General features: G+C 38.0%; 1 protein-coding gene across 4 annotated transcripts in view; it reads right to left on the bottom strand.

Moving 5' to 3' along the window:
- Nucleotides 1-21,806, bottom strand: part of FAM193A (family with sequence similarity 193 member A) — an 81,744-nt gene that overhangs the window by 47,758 nt on the left and 12,180 nt on the right. For all 4 annotated transcript variants that reach the window (XR_015258416.1, XR_015258417.1, XM_086746588.1 and 1 more), the window contains exon 2: nucleotides 1,544-1,609. Coding sequence is in view for 2 of the 4 variants with exons in the window: in XM_086746588.1 (XP_086602714.1) it covers nucleotides 1,544-1,609 (66 nt within the window). In the remaining 2 variants the exon portion in view is untranslated. The remainder of the gene's footprint in view (nucleotides 1-1,543; nucleotides 1,610-21,806) is intronic.

The raw sequence follows: 21,806 nt of genomic DNA on the forward strand, positions 1-21,806 counted from the left end.
TCATCTTATCTTTCAGAAGTTTATAAGAAACTTAAGTTAATAGACTTAGTAAGAACAGCTAATGTCTTTACTCACTGATGCCACTTCAGGAATTCACACCTAAGCACTAAGGCAAGAAAAAGAACACAATTTCTCCAGGTGTCTACTGCAGGTTTTCAGAAAACATTCTCATGAGGGAAGACTCACTCTGCCTTCTGAAAGGCTGGAACCATCCCCTTATTGGCTCTACAAGCACGAACAGATTTCTCAAGTTAGAGAGAGTTTGGCTGACCTGTGCTCAGCTGCAGATCTTACTAATGCCTAAAAGCCCCACATGCAGGAGGCCATGGCTGCTCACCCCCTTAGCCCTTAAAGATTCCTTGTTAAAATAAATTATTTTGAATTCAGATTAAGTCTCTGTTGGAATGACAATTACATCTTCATAGCTATTGCAGACAAATCCTTTTGAACATTATCTGCAGGATGTCTTCCAACAAGTAGGAAAAGCAGAGGACAAAAATGTAAAAGTCCAGAAGCTAAGACAACTGGACACTTACTCTTTTGGAAAGAGTAAGGGTCATGGCAAACATATCCCAGTCATGCTGCAAGGAATTCTAGAAGTTAAGACCTGTGTGTGTAATTTGCTTGAAGTTGCATCATGATAATCAAAAAAGCCATGGGAAATATAGTCGGAACAACAATCTTAATTCTGGCCAATTCACAGACTCAGTAAAACCTTAATCTCTCAACTGGGCCTGTATTTAGGACAGATTTGAAGTTCAAATGAACATACTTGGTTCCTAGAGTACGATGCAAATCAACTGCTAAGAATGAAAATTTTTAAGTAGCTTATTTCTAATATAATTGACAGTTAGAACCTTGAAAAATCTAGACCATAAACATCTCAGATTGCTGTTATGGCTCTGTCATACTAAAATGAAACTATGAACTGCAGTTTTTATTTATTTAAAAGATCATGAATGCAGTGACTGTTCATGTGACCGTTTCAACAACAGCAGTAAACTCCGGGATTAGATGAACTGGAATTAGGTCACATGTACATTTGTGTATGTCTTCAGTGTAATCATAGCAAAGTGTAAATTTTGAGAAAAGCAAGATATTTTTCCACTAGTCAAGCTTAAAAAAAAAAGGTGTGATGCATCTCTGCAAGAAAACATCCAGTCTCACTTTCTGAAACACGTTCAGATATAACATTCATAAATGAAAGCTGGAAGTAGGACAAGCTGGAACAGAAATAACTGCATCTCTGCTACATATTTAGATTTCTTTCCAAGAATAACTTTATTACCATAAAACTGCATAGCTTTTTTTTTTACATCTATGTTCAATTTAAAGCTTATTATAACAATAAAATTTTACTTTAGAAATACTAGTTTTCACTGCTTTTTAAAGCTTGAATAGTGAAGCCATCAGAAACTGACTTGTTAGCAAAGTCCCAATCTCAGAGATGCTGATCTTTTCAAGAGTTTTGTCTAGTACCTTTAATACTGTTTAATAAATAATCCTTCTATCATATACAATCACAAAATTTGTTTGCACATACCTGAGAAACACCTGTGAACTCTGATCCAACAGAACTGTCTGTAAACTGTGCACCATTTAGCGAAACCTGGAAAAAAATGGTAGTACACTGGTTACAAAAGTCGAGGTTAATGCTGAAAAGAGCATTAAAAAAATTAAACAACAAAACCTTCCCCTGCATCCGAGGGTTGAGACAACAGCTTTTGAAACTTGAATGATTGTTTGACTGCAGAGATGGAAAAATCCCTTTTCTTTTGTAATAAAAGTTCTACAGATGCAAAAGTTTAAAATACATAAAATGTAAACTTTTGCATTACAGATGGTTTTTTAGCAGTGTGACTCCAATATGAAGGAATTGATACAGGGCAAAAGAAAAGTCATACGCAAAACAACATTTCTGCTTCTGTATTTTATTGTTTGCATTTAGCTTTTAAACTTCTATTGTGAATCGAGACAATTACCAAAGATTCTTGCCTTTTGAAAGCTGAATACAATACTGCTTAGAAAAATATGCAGTGTTAACCAGGAAGACTCTTCCACAGCAAGCCTCCAAATGGCATTCAGCTATTCTGCTGCAGCAGCCTTCCTCCTGCCCCAGGTTGTAATTCCTATAAAAACCTCTCAGAGATCTCTTCTACACCTTGTTTCTCCGCAAGTGTTACAGAGATTACACCAGATATCAATGAAGTGCCTTTCACAAGCCCCAAGCATTTTCATATAGCATTATTGGAGGACACTAAAACAAGACAGCACACAAATTCAAGTCAGTGACAACGAAGAGCCCTAGATCACACTGACTTGAAGAAAATGCATTTTATTGAGAGGGAAAAAAAAGGGAGAGGGGAAATAAAGTCACCCAATTATTCTATTGTGTATTTTCCCTCTCCTAGAGCACTGGTTTATCTCTTAAATTTCAGATATAATTTACATCATGCCTCTGATCCACCTTTCACGTGTTTTTCCTAATCTCTTTTTGCTCTTGGGTTTTCCACCTACTAGAGCCTGATATAAATATTCCTAAGACTACTCTGAAGACCACAATAAAACCCAGCATATTTAATGTAGGAACTCCTACACCTTGCATGTTGGACTTAGAGTTTAGAAAATATTTTTACCCTGCTACCAAACCAGAAACTCAAACTGGAGGGTCCTCCAGTCCGAAGGAGCATCCTTCAGTTTCACACATCCACGGCACCAACAATTGTCTGTTTACAAAGCCAGTGAGGTTATTGCAAAGTCATTGTCTCCAGCCAGGTTTTTCAAAGGTGAAGTTGAGGATAAAACACAATCTTCAAATCATGGCTAGAGAACAGACAAATAAGAAGCCACACAACTTCACTTACGTACCGAGAGCGGGTATATAACAAAAACCCCTCAAACGCAAGTTAAGTGTCTCAGATCTAAAATTGTGGGAGCAAAAATGCTGATGTGGAACAAGTTTCATATATTTATTCAGCCACTTTCCAAAAAGTGAAAAAAAAAAAAAAAAAAGAAAAAGGCCTTTTTAATTAAAGAACTTCTTCACCAAGAAATCCTCCGGTACTGGAGGTCCACTGGTTATTAGGATGTATACACATTGAATAACAAATAAATCAGTAAGTTTAGAATGAAATTGGTATCTGCAGCACAAAAAAAAAAATATTTTTGAGAAAGTTCAAAAAAGCTGAGTTTATCCAAAAACATTACCTGTTCATCAAGGGAGTCATGTACCTTCTTTACATTCAAGACAGTGATAACAAGAAAAACATGAGCCCTCACATTAAACTTGTAGATGCTGAGTGACCAAGCTGAAAGCACTCAGAAACATTACAAAAGCAAATACAGAAACAGTGGGAGGCTTCTGTTATCCACTATGTCACAGGATGCCAAGACAAAATACTGAACATCAGGAATGACTGCTTCATGGAACCAGCTATAATGCTACCAACAAAAGAAAAGGCATCTCTTGATCCTAAGCACTGTGCAGAACTTGGTTCAGAACGTTAGCATCAACCCCTCAGAAAGTAGTAGTGACCTAAATATCTGCAGGAGGACAAACATCAAGGAATTTAAAGAAAGGAATTATACAAATAGGAGGAAACTTAAAAGAATGATCAAAACCTAAATATCTGTAGGCAACGAGATTTAAGACACGGTATGATGCTTTGAGCAAACACGAAAATCACTAGAAGGACTTAAGTGGGGTTGAATAACGACATGACAGGCAAGGGAAGAAGATGGCTAAACAGCATATTAGAGGAAACATGAGAAGAATCTGGTAGAAATTGTCTAAATGGGGCTCAAACAATAGCAAGCTAAAAACAGAGAGGAAAAAAAAATAGAACGAGACAGTCTCACAAATAATTTAAGGAAGTGAGCGGAAAAAAAGTATAAAAACTACAACTAAATCCTTTTTCAAGGCACATGAGGAGCAAGGAGGAGTAGATAGCCTGTCAGGATCCGTAAGGCGAAGGTAAGTAAATAAATAGATGCATTTTTAAAATGCTTAAGTTAAGGTCATTGCAGAAACACCATATCTATTTTTGACACCTTCATGTTCACTACAGAGGAGTTTAAAGATATTCTCCCAGTGAAAGGCTTCTTTATGGAAGATGTATTAGAGGATCTGTTTCAAAGCAAAGCACTGCTAGGAAAAAAATATGAGCAAATGGACAACTCAAAAATTAGCAAACCACCGAGAGCGGACCACATTCAGCTTAATAAATATTTATTTATTAAGCTTTCAAAGGAGATCTACAAAACCGCAGTTATCCAAAGTCTGTAGCAAGGAAGTGCTCATGATGACAAGCTTAACTACTAGCACTAAATTCTTCATGTTACTAAGAAGACTGGAGAATGGCAGAAGGTTCTCACAAGATCTAGTTACTGGGCCATATGTTGATAGATATAATTCTCTGTGCAGAAATTTGAAGCAGAAGTGACAAGCTACACAGCTGTCACTTCTGGACAACCCTGTTTTTTTTTCTTTTTTAAGAAAACTTATTTTTACAGTCCTGAGTATTCTTTTTAATGACTTTCAAGTTTTATGTTTTAAAAACATATTTGGCAAGATAAGTGCCAGAAGTAAGGGTGACATGGATCAGGGACATGAGAATCTCTGCATGCATTCTTTACTATAATGGAAAGTGGGGGGAAAAAAACCAAACAAATCTTCCTGTTCTTTCTATAGATGTTATTTACAATGGAAAAGAAGTTACTGTTTTTCTTGCAAGCTCCTGCCACACTAATTAAGCCTCTCTAAAATGTTTATTTTCTAGAAAATAAGGCACATGTCATCTTGGTACAGTATAATTCATACCAGAAAGTATGAAGAAAGTGTGAATCACAGCTTAAAATAGTACTTCTTGATTTCACCTGAATGACCTTGAAGAACCAGTTGAGCAATCAGAACATAAACACTCAAAGACTGCCATAATTTGCTCTAATAACCTGTCATAATGAGGGAAAGCCCCTCAGTGGGCTGAGTGACATATTACTAGACAACACACCCCCATCTTCTTTGCTGTCGAAGCCTGGTGAAGTCACACGAACATAATCAAAGTGAGAGTGATGCAATGTCTCAGGAGAGCTCAGGAGAAGAAAAGCACAGGAAGAAAATTCAGATTTGACTCATCATCACCGAACACTAAACAGTTCAAACCCACATTGCAAAGAGACAATTAGGGCTACACTTTATTCTACAAGTCCTAATATAACAAAGGTATTTCAGTATTGCATACCACTTGAATTAATTTTCTTATTTTTATATAGGGATGTGAAAAATTCCAGTTGTTGAAATACCTGAAACAACGCTTTTCCTCTAAGTGTCTCCGTAATACAAAAGAAAGCTACTGCACTTAACTCTGGCTGCCCCCCCAAAACCCATCAAGATGTCTTGCCTATGCCACTTGCTCTTCTGCCTACACTTTTTATGCCAAAAGCCATTTGCCACAGCTGTTCTGGGCGAAGCCTTCTCTCAGGCGCTTCCAGTCAGTGTGCACGCTATGACACTGCTCTGCAGTTTCCCAGAGCAGCTCTGCCTTGCTTTCCATCGCTGTTGCCCAATGCTGTTTGAGAGGCAACAGTCTTAAGTTGCACTCTCTGTTGAAGACCTCCCTTCCTGCAGCCCAAGTGAAGCTCTGACTTGGGTGCTCTCCAGTTGCAGGCTGAGCTGTTCCTTTCCTCTCCTCGGCACAGCTAAATTGGTCGCAGAACTGCTGCTGGCACATGAGTGATGCTTTCAAAATCCTAAGAGATTTTCAGATATGAAGAAAGATTTCTTTATGCCTTCAGTTCAAGAAATAGCAAACTATCTGATTTCAGTAAGTGAAAATTTAGGATCCTTCCTCCCTAGCCCCATTTGATGTAAGGATAAGTCATTGTGGAAGTCAAACACATGGTTGAGGGGAAAGAATGACGACAAACACGTGAGAGAAAGGCTCAACAGCAGGTAGCAAACAATTTGATGCAGGATATCTATGGACCAGTAAGATCTGTAAAGGCACATGGGAGGAGGATTATTCTACACACACATCGTAGTTGTCTTCTCCATTTACCTCCATTCATCCAAGCACTGTCAGACAGGACAGTATGCTGGCCACACCTCTAGCACAGCAAAGTCTGGGGGCTTGTTTGTTTTAAACATTGCTCCTGAACATTGTCAGTAGTGACTACAGTCTCTGCAGCAACAACAGCCTCTGCAGGAGATATATTACAGCACTGAAGAGATATTACAATGTAAAAACCATCAGTGAACTATCACCACTTATATCTTCCTTAATCCTTTTTAAGTTTGGTACAGACTTACAAAGTTTTTCAGAGGAAGAGCAAACTGAAACAGATCTACTTGGCAGTGTCATCACTCTTGCCCATGAATGTATTCATGTATTTCATGTATTCATGTATTTCAACATTCTGATTATTTTTCATCTGCTGTACTTTAAGAAATCCATTAACATTTTTTAAGGCATTGGAAGAACCCATCCAAGAGACTAAGCAAAGTACTGTATGGTTTCTCACAGAAAAGGTTGTCTTTGCTGTACTCTGGACAGACCGGTTCCATGCACCCTATGAAAGCAAGGACAAACTCACCCACCAAAATAGAGTAAGCTCTGCAAGATATCAAAGTACTGAAAAAAAAACAAAAAAAAACAAACAAAAAAAAAAAAAACCAAAAAAAAGGAAAAACAAAGCATATGCCTAATAAAGTAGAACATTACCTGCACACCAAAACCAGTGTATTCCATCATTTTTTTATTGAAGTAGTTGTTGTTAAGGGTGGTCTAACACTGAAAAAAACGGCCCAGGCAGGTCTTGGAATCGGATGAATGATCATCCAGAACTACATTCAGGAATCCTCTCGGAGAGGACAACCATGTTACTACTGCAGCTACTGAAATATTTATGGTAAATATCGACATGGCCAAGAAATGTAGATGTGTCCTCTGACGCTGGACCTACTGCGCACAGCAAGGGGTGGCTGGACTGGCCCAAGGTGACTCACGGTCCCTGTCAATGGTCATGAAAGTCTGACACTGAAGATGGAGAGGAGAATTTTCTAATAGAAGGTAAGACAGAAGTCTAAAGATTTCTTATTTTTCACTGTTAAATTATCCCCTCAAAAGTACTAGAGGTTTTTCAGTAAGGGGACATGCCTTTTTAGGAAAGTATACTAAAATAATGTTTTTAAAAAGACGAAATGTAAGAGTTTCTCTTCCTAGCACTGGAGTAGGAGAATGCAAAATTAACACGTCCAACAACAGGCAGGAAAATAACCAGCAAAACAGAACACACTTTCAGGTTCATTAGCACAGCAATGCCCAAGAAACTCAAGAAGCTATCAGAATTTATAACTTTTGTTTTAGGCAAAGAAATCCTTTTGACATCAGTTAAGCAAAATTTAATTCCAAAGAGCTTTTAAGCAGTAGCTTGGAAAGTGGTAAATGTTTGATTGGCAACAGTGAAAAGTTTGGACCTTCCTACTTCCAAACATAATCATGGTTTGGTGTTATACAGTAGTGAAACACCACTTTGGGGGGGGAGGGCGTATATGAAAAAGGACCTTCAAATAGTTTTAATAACTATAAGGATAAAAGATGAACAAATGATCATAGTACCCCACTCTGATTTAGAAGCAGGAGTGTTTTGCTTAAGAACCAGATATGATAAACACCTATTTTTTTATTGTGATAATTACACATCTCTAGTGATAATGAACAGAATGCAGTTACACTTACTAATACACATTTGCTCGCCAGGGAGTCTCAGTATTATAGGAGACAGGCTGACAGAAATAGTGACTATTGATTAGCTGCAAACATCAACAGGGAAAGCTGTGAAGGTTTCCTACACAAAGAGATCCTTGTTTTCACTAAGGATGCCAAAGTTAGAAATAGAAACCAGAAAAAAGCAAAGACAAGGTGATAATAATTAAAATTAAAACATCCAGTACTTGATCTGGCCAACTGATTAATTTGCAGACTATTAATCCATTTTACCAAGCATGCTAGTCTGGGCATTAATACTCATGAACTCCTAAGCTGTCCTTTCCCAGCCCAGCCTACATTATTCTAGTGTCATCCACGCTCTTGAGATAGGAACAAGTTTCAGTGAAGAAAAACATATCCATAAACAAGTCAGTGATACAAAAAGTCAGTCCCTTGGTACTCCTTCAAAAAGCTACTAGACTACACGCCATTTCAGAAAACCTTTAAATCTTTACGTCACTTAGCAGGGATACAGAAAAAGAGAAGGTTGTGGAAGAAAAAGCATTCAAAGGAGTGCCACAAGGTTTTTGTGACTCTCTTGGTATCCAAAATTTTTAATACAAAATCTGAATATTACTCTCAAATACAGATAAACTACCTTTTAGATCTGAAATAATTAAGTAGCAGGAGAAAGAAGTTGCCAGAAGTTGAATAACAGCCAAGAGTAAAGCATTAGTGAGAAACCTGGAAGAGTCTCCAGATGGTAGAAAGCACTGCACATCAATACAGCTAACGTGCTGACTCAACCCTTACTTACGCTGTTATCTAATACACAGCACATAGCTATTGCACTTAATAGAAATCATTAATAACACACAAAAGAGCTCAGTCAAATGTTTCACTGCCATACTGTTCTGAAGCAGAATTAAGCCTGAACTCCACTCGACCGCCAAGGACCTAAGCACGACATGACTGCACATCCCCCTCCTGGTCACAGAGGATGTTTGTGAAGCAGATTTGCTGCAGAACACCATGTCAGCTGTGAGACAGATCAACTAGCTATAACAACCAAGAGTATGTTACTAAAACTGATTTATGTACAATCCTGTATACACATTTGGATAGCAGGTTGGAAATCTTGCGACTGTAGAGCACACTAGCCCATCTTGTCATGCTCCCTCCATCATGCTTAGCCAGTGGGAATTGTGTACTCAAGGGCTAACCACAGGAAATAAGCTATGAAGGGTGAAGGAGGAAGAGAGACAATGCTGGCAGTATAAAAAGATGATTCATCTAACTTGAGAATTCACACGTGTTTTGTTTGTAAAGACAAGTAAAAGACAGGAAAATGCCAAGCAGATAGCACCAGCATTGCACTCTATTACAAGCCCAAATACTTGTTCAAGGAGCTAACAAGGCTGTTGTCAAGCAAGTCACTCATTTAGCCTTCCAGACAGTGAAGTATGATATTACTTCACATTAGGAAAAATATATTAAGATAAATCTATTAGAAGTTTTAAAGATATATTTGGCAATAGGCAGTTATCATATTAATCCAAAACCAGGTACTCACTAACCAATTATCTCCACAGAAAATACTCAGGAGCAAAATGCTTTCTATCCCTTTTGACCTGTGCTACTGCTAAAATACAGCTTGTGAGATTCCAGGTAAATTCCTCCTTAGCCAATAAAACAAATAGTTTTCTTGTTTGTAATTTTCCTTGTTATTCATATACAATCAACATTATGAGACTTCAATAATTTTAGTGACACCCCTGTTGCAATTTTAATCTTTTTAATTTAATAACATCAACTGTCAGTGTTTTCTGTATTAACTAAAATCACACCACTACAGAATTTGACTAACCTGCAATACAGGTTCTCTGAAAGCTTCCTGTCTTCAACAAGTCATATTATTAAAACTTATAACTTGGATTTAAGTAAACATAACACACAATATTTCCATAGCTTAGTAAAAGCTATTCCTAAAACAAATTGTTGATGTCAAACAAGCTGACAAGCTGAGGGTGGGGACACTTAATCTAGAAAGCTCAGTCTATGCTACTCTTACATACAGATAAAGAAGCAAGTTTACTATGAATGACTCAAAACCCCACCAAAATTATGCCTCTCCCCACAATCCCAAGATCTCAAACTTGATTTGCTTCTTTTCTATCAGTGAAATCCCTTAGGACCTTTGATACTACATCAAAGTGTCAAAGGAATTTTCAACAGAAAGTGAAATTATTTCCAAGGAAATATTTTTTCCAAACAAAGCTTTTATCATTATAGATGTTCAATCTAGGGAGAGGAACTATAAAAAGTATACATCTTATTCACTTCTTATCTCCTCTCCACTTCTTACAGCCAGGCCGGACTGAGTTGGGCCCAGTCGGCTGCCTGGCAAGAGGCCAGAGGGTGAGGCCTGCAAGGCCCACGAGGCCTACACCTCCCCCTCTGCGCCTCTGCCCCCACTCAGCTTCTTCACATCTTTTTTTTTCTCTTTTTTTTTTTCTGTTTTCCCCTTCTTAAATACATTATCGCAGAGGCATTATCATGGGACGTTCTGTTACCAATCGGCTCGGCCTTCGCCAGCAGTGGGTCTGCCCTAGGCCCGGCCGAGTCCACTGAACAAAGGCGAGCGACTTCTAGCAGTTTCCTACAGAAGCTGCCACCTTAGGGCCCCCCTCACTAACAAAACCACGACAAAGTAGTAGGTCTATACTGGACTTGTTCAAAGAGACCAATACTTTCCAGTTTAGCAAGAGTTATGAGTTAAGAGTGAGGTTGGAGGTGGGTGGGAAGGCTGCTCCTATCTCACTCATTTTGGGTGATACTCTAAAATAGAACCAAGATAACGAGCCTCTACTACCTCCCGCTAAAACTCAAGTTTAAGTAACTTGGTCAAAAACACCTTGTGACAAAGAATTTTTGCAACTAATTTGTAACTATTTACAGGCTCATGACAGGGGTGGGGAGTGGGGCGGTAAATCACCTGTACACAGCCTCTTTTTTCAACATAAGGCATAATAGTAGTAGTTGGAGAAAGTTAAAGGCATGTTCTCCCCTATGGTTTGGAAAAGTGCTGGTCATTCACTGTTAGCACTTCCCTGATCAAGCACATAGATAACTTGAAAAAGTCAGTGCAAAATCTATACATCAGCAAGGTTTTGTTTTGTTTTCAGTATGGCCAGAAACACACAAAAGCCTCAGAAATAGAGCAGGGAGGAAGGAAATCAAACAGCACTGAACAATGCAGAATAGGAAGAAAACCAGTCTTCTTTCTGCTTCTAGTTCTTTAAGGACTCAATTCCTCTGGAAATAGGCAAAAGCAACACTTGCAGGGATTTACACAGAACTGATTATTTACCCACTCCATCTTTCTTTCCTTTGGGTCCTCAGAGCCAACATGTAACAATTCTACTCTAGCACAGTAATCAGAATAGACTAAAGTCTAAATAGCTACTTAAATTCCACAAACCCATCAGACCTCGACTGACAAAAAGCTGTACCCAAACACAGCCATCTTAAATGAAATGAGTTACACTGCAAATAAAGATGCCTAAAACTATCCTGGGAAAGTCTTTTCAGTAGTCCCTTAAAAAGACAACTTTGAAGTAGTACTTTCAAAAGAACACAGATATTGTTATTTTGTAATGAGTTTTAAGGCAGCAACATCTATACTCTGCAGCCTTTTCCCACGCATTCCTCAACAGCACACTCAATTTTTCTTTTAGCTGAATCAATCCAAAATACATCCTTCATAAAATGAGCACCTGTTAGGAAATGAGGAGTTCACAGGCTATAGTGCCACAACATGAAAATGTTAGCACACACAAAAAAGCTATGATCTCTACAGGAACTAGGAAGCACTCATAAACCAAAATTAAAAAGATGAAACTCCAATCTGTATCCCATTATGAGACAAAATGGTCTACAACCACTTAACTTTTTAACTGGAAGTTAAAGCAAGGTTATACTCAAGTAAGAAGTTTTAAATCTCTTTTGTTTTATTAAACAAGGACAAGTGACTTCCTTGGACATTAATTTGAATGATGTAGACTTAAACTATTCATTCCATGAAACTTAGAGATGGGTATCTTCATTCCTACCTCAACCACTGCAATAAAATACTCTCCACTCTTTAAAAAAAGTCCTCTGTCATGAACAATTAATAACTTAAATAATATCAGAAGAAGAAAACAAACAAGCAAACAAAAAAAAAACAGTTCCTTTGTAGAATGAAATTTCCAGACCCTACCAGAAGTCCTGCTGTGCTCTGTAGATACTCCAAGTTGAGTTCTACCACTATAACCAAACCTACACAAAATGTACTTAAGAAAAATATCTAAGCACTGTCTGGCACATGAGCTCATGAAATTTTTATTAACCAAGGCCAAAGATCTTCCCAAATTAATTCTTGTTTGCGTGCTTTTTCCAGAAGATACCATCTAGCATAACCCCTATTTAAAGATTTCAAGTAGCAAATAAACCAAAACAGAATTAATCTGGGCTCAGAATCAATTAGTACATTTCATTATATTTGTTTACTCTCCATCATCACTTTTCTTTTATGTATTCAGATGCTTCTATCTGATGAGACATTTTTCCCTTACCTTCTGAGAAACTGGAAAGAGTTAGAAAATAGTCCCTTGGAAGTCAGGAACTCAGACAATTAGCATGATCCTTCTGACTAGGTAGCCACAAGAACAGATATTCAGGAAGACGACTCTGTTGGATAACAGAAAAGCTCACTACTCCTGCAGTTGATACCACTGTGAACAGATTCAAGGACCAGGCTAGTCTTTCTTCTTTTATACAAAAAATACTGTGCAGCTAGGCACAGGCCATGAGCACAGTCGCTCCAAAAGTCAATCTGTCTAGGTTAAGTCACATGAAATTTTGCCACACTTGCCTGAATACTGTTTGTTTGTAGCATTATGAACAAATACTGGTTTTCCTTAATCAGCTGAGAGCTCTTATTATCCCTTTTCAAGTCATTATGTCCTCTGGAAGCTTTATCAATAAAATTTCTCATTTTCTTCCAGGTCAACACAAAAAGGTTGCTGGTATTACCACAAATCCCTGTAACCCACTAGCAATATATCAATTTATAATTAATAACTGAAGGTTTTCCAGGACAAAAAGCTGGAAGATCCATGTCATCTGGGAACAAAAATACTAAAGCATTCTAAAGTAAACAAGCTGAAGTCACCCTTATTTTTATAAAAGCAGTAAACACTAGATGCAGTGCTACCTCAACCCTGAAGATAAAACTCCCCAGCCATCTCCATGGCCCTGCATACATTCATTCTCGAGGAAGCCGTATGCTTCCAAGCAACGGTTATTAATGCCATAGTGAACCTGCGCTGACTGAAGTCTCTAGTGGTTAATGGTTAATTGCCTTCCAGCAGAGAAGGATCCCTATAGGAGAAAGCAACAGATCCATGAGGCCAGGAAAAGTGCATATGCTTGCAAGTCCCATCTTGTCCTTTTGTATTCCTTTGAGCCTAAAACCATATGTCTCATCTTACAGAAAACTAAAACTATCAAAATCACAATTACTACTAGAGTAAATCTATAAACACATACTAGAAAAATATATATATATATATATCTACTATAGTGAAATTCGCATTGTATTGCAACAGATGAAAGGTATTGCCCTTCAGGGGAGGAAAAAAAAAAATAGAAGCCTAAAGCTGCATTTTTATCCAGCTGTCAAACTTCACTTTGTAAACTACAGTGTCACTATTTGTACAAATGGGCAGCCTCAGCTGATAAGCCATTTCCTCACAGCATCATAAATAGAGGGGGGAAAAAAAAAAATCAGTTTCAGAATAAAACAAAACATTGATTTTGGTAATTAAAAAAAATAATGAAAAAGGAAATCTATATTTAAGCTTAGGAGAGAAAGTTAAAATGAGATTGAGTATAGAACTATTACAGCTTACTTAGCATACTAAACCAGTGACACTTCAGCAAAGAAATAGCGAAGAGAGGAAGAATCAAAGCCCTACGTTTTGAAGTAAAAAATGAAATACAAATCAGAAGGCTGCAAATCATGACATAAGCTTGTGCTCATCTTGTAATTATATCTTCATTCTTCTCTTAAATACAAGTGTTTTTAGACATAACAAAACCCAACAAACTACAGTAGGTAGTAGGCTCTCAGCTCATAAACTGCGTGTAACCAAGAAACTACAGCACGCCTATAGCTCTGCAACCAATTACTTGGCTAAATAAGACCACTTATTCAGATTAAAGCCAGCAGCAATTAATATCCTTATCTTCTTTGTACTTTGCATTGCATCGATCTGAGGTACTTCATGTAAATTGAAGAATACATTATTAGAAATTGGTTCTTTTTTTAAGAAGCATCACTGTGCACATGCATATTTAATGATTTGTACTGATAATTCTGTAACTTCTTCCCTTTCCTCTTATTCAAATAATTATTTATACTTCACACTTCCAAGTGTCACAATTTTTCAGTCCCCAGCTCCAAATCAAGAAATTTCACATCTTAAGGGAACATCAAAAAAAGTCAGAGACATTGACAACCGTCTCATGCTACATTTGCAATCAAATATCCTGTCTCAGATTAATTCTCTGTCAAAATTTGGAAGTGAATGGGGAGAAGGATTTGATTATACCCATGGCTTATGCTCATCCCTAACTTTCCGAAATGGAAACATGATTCCAAGATGCACCACACTTTCTTCAAGAGACACTGGGAAGCATTAGTGCTGCTTCACAGCCCTCTGGAGGAGGCCTCATTTGGTCAACCACCTTCAAGAAACAACTAACTGGAAGAGACACAGTGACAGCCAAACGGGGTCATCAGCAAGAGGCCTGGTTCATTCAGCTCAGCGAAGCAATGAAATTCTCTCTGTGGATGGAATGAGGGTGGGTGGAAGATAAGAATTAATCTGAGGACACGGAAAGCAGAGTTAAAATGTCCTGGAATACATTCAAACTGAAGTAAAAGACTGTCAGTCACAGTATGAAGGACGTGAAGCAGAAGTGAAAATAGGGATAGTGAAGATCTATTTCAAATGAAGTTGAATCAGTTAATGAAAGGCATTTTGTGGTACTTCTACAGATAGGCGGTACCAAAAAAAAAAAGGCCAGATCTCTTTGCATTTTTATCACCATTCACATGAAAAAGCTTTGCAGCTGCCCAAATACATTTGCAACTCAATTGTAATACACGAGCTGCCTTTATCTTCTGGGCGTTTTTTTAAATTCTATTTGCAGCAGGGGAAATGAAGGGAAATTTGCCTACAATAGTTTTTATAAGATTCTTATATATCTTTTAACACTGCACTTAAAATACTATTTTTTTCTGCTTTCTAAGTTTTGTGTAAAGGTATCGACAATTTGCAAGGTAAAGTAAACTTGAAAACCTGAAACCAAATTAAAATCAAATTTAATATTAAGCACTATGGGAGGAGGAGGAAATTATGTCTTTTACTGGTTGAAGTATAGTAATTAATTATATGTAAAGAGTTTTCTGCACAGCATTAAATGCTGTTCCCTAGCTGACAAGTGAAATGGCAGCAAGTATACAAAATAACAGAACTAATTTAAGCACAGACAAGCTTAGACTTGAGTGCAAAAGGACTTGGGTCTGCAATATCCAGATGTGTGGCCATGGAGAACCCAGACTCCCCAGGGAAAAAAGGGAGGGAAGGAGATTTTGTTTTAATTACACACATCACTATTTTTTTAGAAGCACATATCCCACATGCAATACTTCCCTTCTTCGTAGCCAAATATGACACAGCAGAACAGAGCCAATTCACCTCCTACCAGGATTCTGCCTCTCCTGTACTAGAGAAATGTTCAATGTTTTTCCAGCAAATTATGCAGCCACATGTGCTAAAAAAATATAACACCAAGAGCTAATAATGAATATTATTAAAGCATTTCTTTTCCCCAGTATAATGGCTAGAAGTGTTCTGAGCAGGTAAAACGCCTCCAAATTCTCTCAACTAGCCCTGACAGGCAACAACCATGCATATACATTTTTTCCTAGCAGAGAGTTGTTTGAGATTTAATCTGTTGTTTATACTTCAATCCTGAACAGAAATACATAAAATTAATAGGATTATGCAAAACAAAAAGCCTCAAAACGTGCCAGCACTTTCCCTATGAACAGTAAGAAACATTCATCAAAAGGCATGTTTAAGATGCATAGGACAACATTTAGGAATTAATTACTTGACTATGTAGCTTCAATGATACAACTGCAGATGCTCTACTCCAGGAATCATATTACAAGAAAATGACCTCATCTAGTAACTCGCAGATGGTTAAACAATACTCACTCTTGACAGCAAAATCTCCTAAAATATTGAAGTCATGCATGGGAGAGGGCATTTTCAGAAGGATCCACCCAATACAATTTCTAAAACCAGTCATTTTTTTTCCCATAGTAGAGAAACGGAACTGTCAGGCAAATTGCATACGCTGTACTCAAACACAACATAGACAATACAAGGCAGAGAAATAACTCTCCAGTTCTAAGCTCCTTCAATTCTGCAAAAAACCAGCATCAATAAGAAGCAGAGTCCTAGTTTAATACACTTAAGCAATCAGCAGAATTACAGGAGAAAATACAGCAAACTTTAACATCAGATCTGCATTCAACGGTTATGTTTCTAACGAATCACTACAAAAGTTGATAAAACCACAAGTTCAGCTAATATCCACAGCAGATAACCTCAGTCCTTGCACTTCATTATCCCCAAGCTGCCCAGCTCTAGGTGTCCACCGTACACACACAGATCACATCATGTACTTGATCTCTTACAGCCACATGAAATATACTACTGAAATAGAACACAAGGTGTGCATCATCCACCACTACAGGAGGGACCAGAAATTTATGAATTAACTGAGGACATACGTAAAGCTTGAAATCCCTTGATCGGGCATTAGATTTACTGCTGCAACTTAAGAAACAGAGATCAGCGTCCAGGGGAGTCCATTCAGCTACCCCTCACCAAAAGACAGGGGTGCCAACCATGATCCCAACATACATAACCAGAACAAAAAGGCAAAGTGGCATCTCCAGAACTCTCATCTCAAATGTTCCCTGACCCAAAGATGCAAGGGCTATATCCAGACAGTGAGGCAAACCTAACTCCTGGACTGAATTTGTAGGAACAGTTGCTTATATTTCCTATACTGAGAAAGATCATAAGGAAAATGTCTAGTGCAGGAAATACTTCATTAGAGATTGTCTTAGAAAGTAAATTTAGGGGTTTGGGTGTGCGGTCTGGTTTTGGGGGTGCTTTTTTGGGGCATGTTTTTTTTAAGGAGAAGTAGGTGGCAGCTGAGACATCTGTGACTGTGATGTATTTAAGGCGATCTGTGAAGAGACTGCCAAAACCAAAAGCAGCTAAACAGCTGTATCAGAGACAAAGCAAGAGAGCAAGCTGTCTGCTGGCTCCACCTAGGGCTGCATGCTGCTCCAGCCTCCTTCAGACCCAAGAAAACAAAATCGATTGTCTGGAGCAACTCCTAAGTAGACGAGAAATCAAACATATCAGGTCCAACCAACAGTCAGACATGCACCACCTTGAAGGTGTCACAGAAAGCTGTTCAATCTTCATTCATCACGCCAACTAGTGCTCATGGCTGCTTATCCACATGGGTACTAGTTATGCGGCTAACAATGACCAAGAACTAACATGACGCTCCAAATCAGCCTTCCATATGTTAACATTGTCAAGAACAAACTCAACCTGCAGACAATCCTATGTGTTCAAAAACGCTATCAGAGGACAGCTTTGGCTTCTCTGATCATGTGATGAGGTTCCATGTGCTGGTAGGTGAAAATGTAGAACATTTCAAGGAATTAACACACAAAAGAAGCCCTTCTTGCTTATTAACTTGAGTGAAGAATATTTTACACTAGAATCACAAGCAAAACATCAAGAGTCCAAAAATGATATATCGGGGCAACCTGAACAAGAGCCTAGAAGTAAGAACAAGTAATTATTCACATGAAGTTCACAAGGAACAAGCAACCAATCCATCCGTCCTAGAGGCAGGCATACTAATATACGAAGCATAAGAAGAAGAGCTAGAATTCTTTGAACGTGATCAAAACTATGAGCTACTCCATAAGAGTCCATTCCCAACTGGAATACTAACAGAAGGAGGATACAGTCAGTTCATGGGGGAAAAAAAAACAACAACAAACAAACAACTACAACAAAACAAACAAATCCAAGTGCCCAGGAGTTTTTTGCCCTATATCTAAAGGACATAAGCATCACAAATGTAGAGAGAGGTATCTTGGAAGTCTACAAATAACAAAGAGGAAAGCACTAGTGCTATCAAGCTGCAAGCTTACTGCAGACCATGAAAAATGGCGAAGAGGCAGATGATACCTTTTCTGAGAAGGCAGAAGAGTGAAGAAAAGCATAGGGCTGTTACAAGGAGATGCTAAGAACCTAGGCACCTAATGGGAACAGAACACAGAACTCCAGTGAGAGTTCAAGGAACTTGCTTTTTTAAAAACACAGCAAACAACCAGAGACTCTTCCTTTAGCTGTGGCCAGCAAGAAAGAAGTGGCTGACAGTAAACAATGAGACAGTTTTGTTGGAAGTGAACCGTCAAGTCAGTGGTTACTGAAGAGGGAAAGAAAGGAAGAACAGCAAGAGACCCATTTAACATCACTAAATAAGAGCTCACATAAGGCAAGGAAGAGCTAATTCTCAAATGACACAATAGCTACAAACAAATTCAAGAAAACCAAGCACAGAAAGAGAACAGAAAACATAGCAAGAGAATAATGACTCAGAAGCAGCACATAGAAAGGGAATAACAAGCATAACAATGGCAAGAGAATACAGAGGACAAATCAAAAAGGCTAAAGGCACAAAATGAAATAATTCTCACAACACAGCTTGAGGCTACTAAGAAATCATTCTAGCAGTACACTACTACTACTAAGATAATTTGTTCATTACTGAATTAAAAGGGGAAAGAGATCAATGAAGGACAAGTCCTCACTAAAGAGACGAACTCCAAGCAGAGGACTAGCACAACTATCACCAATAAATGGGTAAAAATACCCGCCCAGAGTCAGACTATTATTGGAAATAGTCATACTTACATTATTTTTTTCGAAGTTGGCTAGATCTGATAACATTCAACCAAGTTGCTCAGAAAATCCTCCTAGCCATCTCAAAATCAATAATCCTGTCTTTGAAAACTCATGGAGGATGTTTGAGATATCAGAAGCTTATAAAAAAGGTGAATGATATAAACAATTTATTTAAAGGAGATAAACAACCTCAAAAAAAACAACAACCTCTCAAAAAAAACAAACAAAAAAAAAAACAACAAACCAAAAAAGCCCCAAAAAGTGAGGGAGAGAAAAAAAGACGATGAAGGATAGAAACATCCGAGTAATAATATTGGCTTGTCTTCAGCTCCCAGAAAAGTTAGTCGACTATATTCAAACAAGTCTTTTTAAGCACTTAGATGCCAGAGATAGGAGGAACAGACACCCTGGTTTTGTCAAAAACAAACCATGTCAAACAGCACAACTTTCTTCCATGAGAGTTACACAGGGGAGAAAGAGTGTCATGATTTACTTGATTAATGTTTGTGACAGTCCTAGTTACCGAGACTTTCTCACAGACAAACTAAAAAGCAAGATCTTGATAGAACTACCATGAATTTCCAAATAGGCATAGGTGACCATATGCAAAAGAGGAGTCAACAAGGTCAGACTGTTCAAAAAAGCTAATGCTACCTCGGGATGTATAGCTTATGTGACACATGACATAATCCTTCCACCTAATACTGCTCCGGTAAGTTTCAGAGGGACAATTGCAACTCATTCTGAACACAGGTCTTCAAGCTAGACAGGAACAGTTGGAGAAAAGCCACAAGAGAACAGCCACCAGACATAGACAATATTACCTGCCAGGGAAGGCTGAAAGAACTGGGGACACCAAGCTTACAGACCAGAATACTGAGGGGAGGAAGTTCTCTGTATCCACAAACAAAACAAGGAATAAAATGTTTGAATTGCAGCAAGGGAGATTTCTATGCAACAGAAAATAAACAGCAAAGTATCTAAGGACAAAGACAGGCTGCCTGGTGAGGTTGTGATGGAGTCTCTATCAATAAGGTCATTTTAAGAGCAGGTTAGACAAACAGGTGACAAAAGTATCCCCAATGCTCTCTCCACTGGCCAAGATGGATAAATAAATCACATAAAAACGAGGATGGAATGAAACTGGAAGATTTTGCAGCACTGGTAGGAGATTCTGAAATATTACATTCAGCTCTGGTATCAAACTTGAGGAGATAGTTTAAAAGTGCAGAAGGAACCAAAGAACTACCTGAGAACCAGCACACACGCTTAGCTTAATCAAGAGTCTAATGACTTTTGATTACGAAAAAGGAAGTTGAGCAGTAAATTCTGTTACACTAATCAAGTACCTTTACACCATCAGGTTCTAATGGGCTCTTTAATATGAAAGATTCCCAAACCCATTCCCGAAGAACCACGGTCTAATCAGCAAGGATACCTTTGCAACAGAACAAAATTAACAATCGGTGTTTCAGTAAGATTGTAGCAAAGCATTTTTGCACAGCATAAGCAGCTACTTTAGACTAGCGCAAGTCTGGCTACTTGGCTGGCATGAGATTTAAAAGATAAAGCAAGCAGTTAAATTAGCATGGTTATGTGCAGTACTGTAAAGGGTGGTTGCTTGGATTTACATCTGCTTCCTACAGCATAATTACGAAAGAAAACAAAACAAAAAAAAATAACCTTAAAGAAAATTAATTGTATTTTTCAGACAAACCGTCCACCTTTTAACATGTATCAAGGTATATTGGTATACTTACTAATACTCTTGTCAATTAATATTTTAAAAGAAGATAAAAAGCTCTATAATAAGTAAAGTCTACCTAAGACAATTCACAAAGGGAAAAAACAGGGCCACAAAGCTCAACATCCCTGGTAGCTACGAAGCTCTTGATACACTGCTGCGCTCAGACCACCTGCCTGCTCAGTGCCTGCTCACCAGTCACCAGAATGCACGCTCTCTGTCATGAATGTACAAGAAGCAATAGTGGGACTAGAAAGATGGAAAAAAAGACCGCCTAATTAGAAGGATAAATCCACAAAGTAGCAGTGAGACACAGAGTCATCCTTTATGCCTTTTCCACCACTATTTTCTGGCACTTTAGTGGAGTTGTAAGCCTTTCCAATGCAACTTCCTTTCACGTGGGCCAAGTAGATCAGGATGTCTGACCACCAAGAGGGCTGGCCTTCCAGAAAGTGGAGCTACAGTCATCCTCCCTGTTCACTAGTGTGGATCAAATTTTGCTTAAGAGGAAAGAAAGAATCATAACATAATGGAGGGGCAGATGCAACAGGTGCCAGATTGACATATTCTTCCAGTGATCCTCTCATGGTTTAACGAAAGGGATTTGTGCTCCACTAAACCCCAGTAAATCCTACTAAGCATAGACACCTACAAAAGAAATATAATCATCAGAATTAACACCTCCCTGACAAAATACTAACACTTGTTTATAGATTATTCCTATACTTATACAAACTTCCTCATGTCATAGCCTCCTACAAAATATCCATTTTGGAAAAAAATATTAAGACAAGGACACTAAAAGTTTACTAGTCATAAATACAAAGCCTTTAAAGTATAAAAAAATACAGACTCCATTGCACCAACTCTTTTTTGCTGATCATGAGTTAACACTAAAAAAAAAAAAACAAACTTTGCATGCAACTTCAGAAAGTCAAATTACTCAAGCAAACAATACAAAATAACATATTTGTGGCAAAAGTGTCACAGATAGGACAATGCAAGCAAAATAAAATTGTGAAGATTAACTTCCTGCTATTAAAAAAAAAAGGAAATACATGAGCCACAAAGAAACCATAGAAAATTATTTTCTCATCAGAAGAATTCATCCCTAATTTGGAAAAACAATTAAAATGTAAAAATACCATTACCTGGGAATGATTTTTTAATATTAGGGCAATACCTCAAGCATCCCCATATCATAACATCGCACACTATCAGCCATTTCAT

This window comes from Chlamydotis macqueenii, chromosome 4 (genome assembly GCF_036417535.1).
Source record: "Chlamydotis macqueenii isolate bChlMac1 chromosome 4, bChlMac1.mat, whole genome shotgun sequence".
NCBI classification, from domain to species: domain Eukaryota; kingdom Metazoa; phylum Chordata; class Aves; order Otidiformes; family Otididae; genus Chlamydotis; species Chlamydotis macqueenii.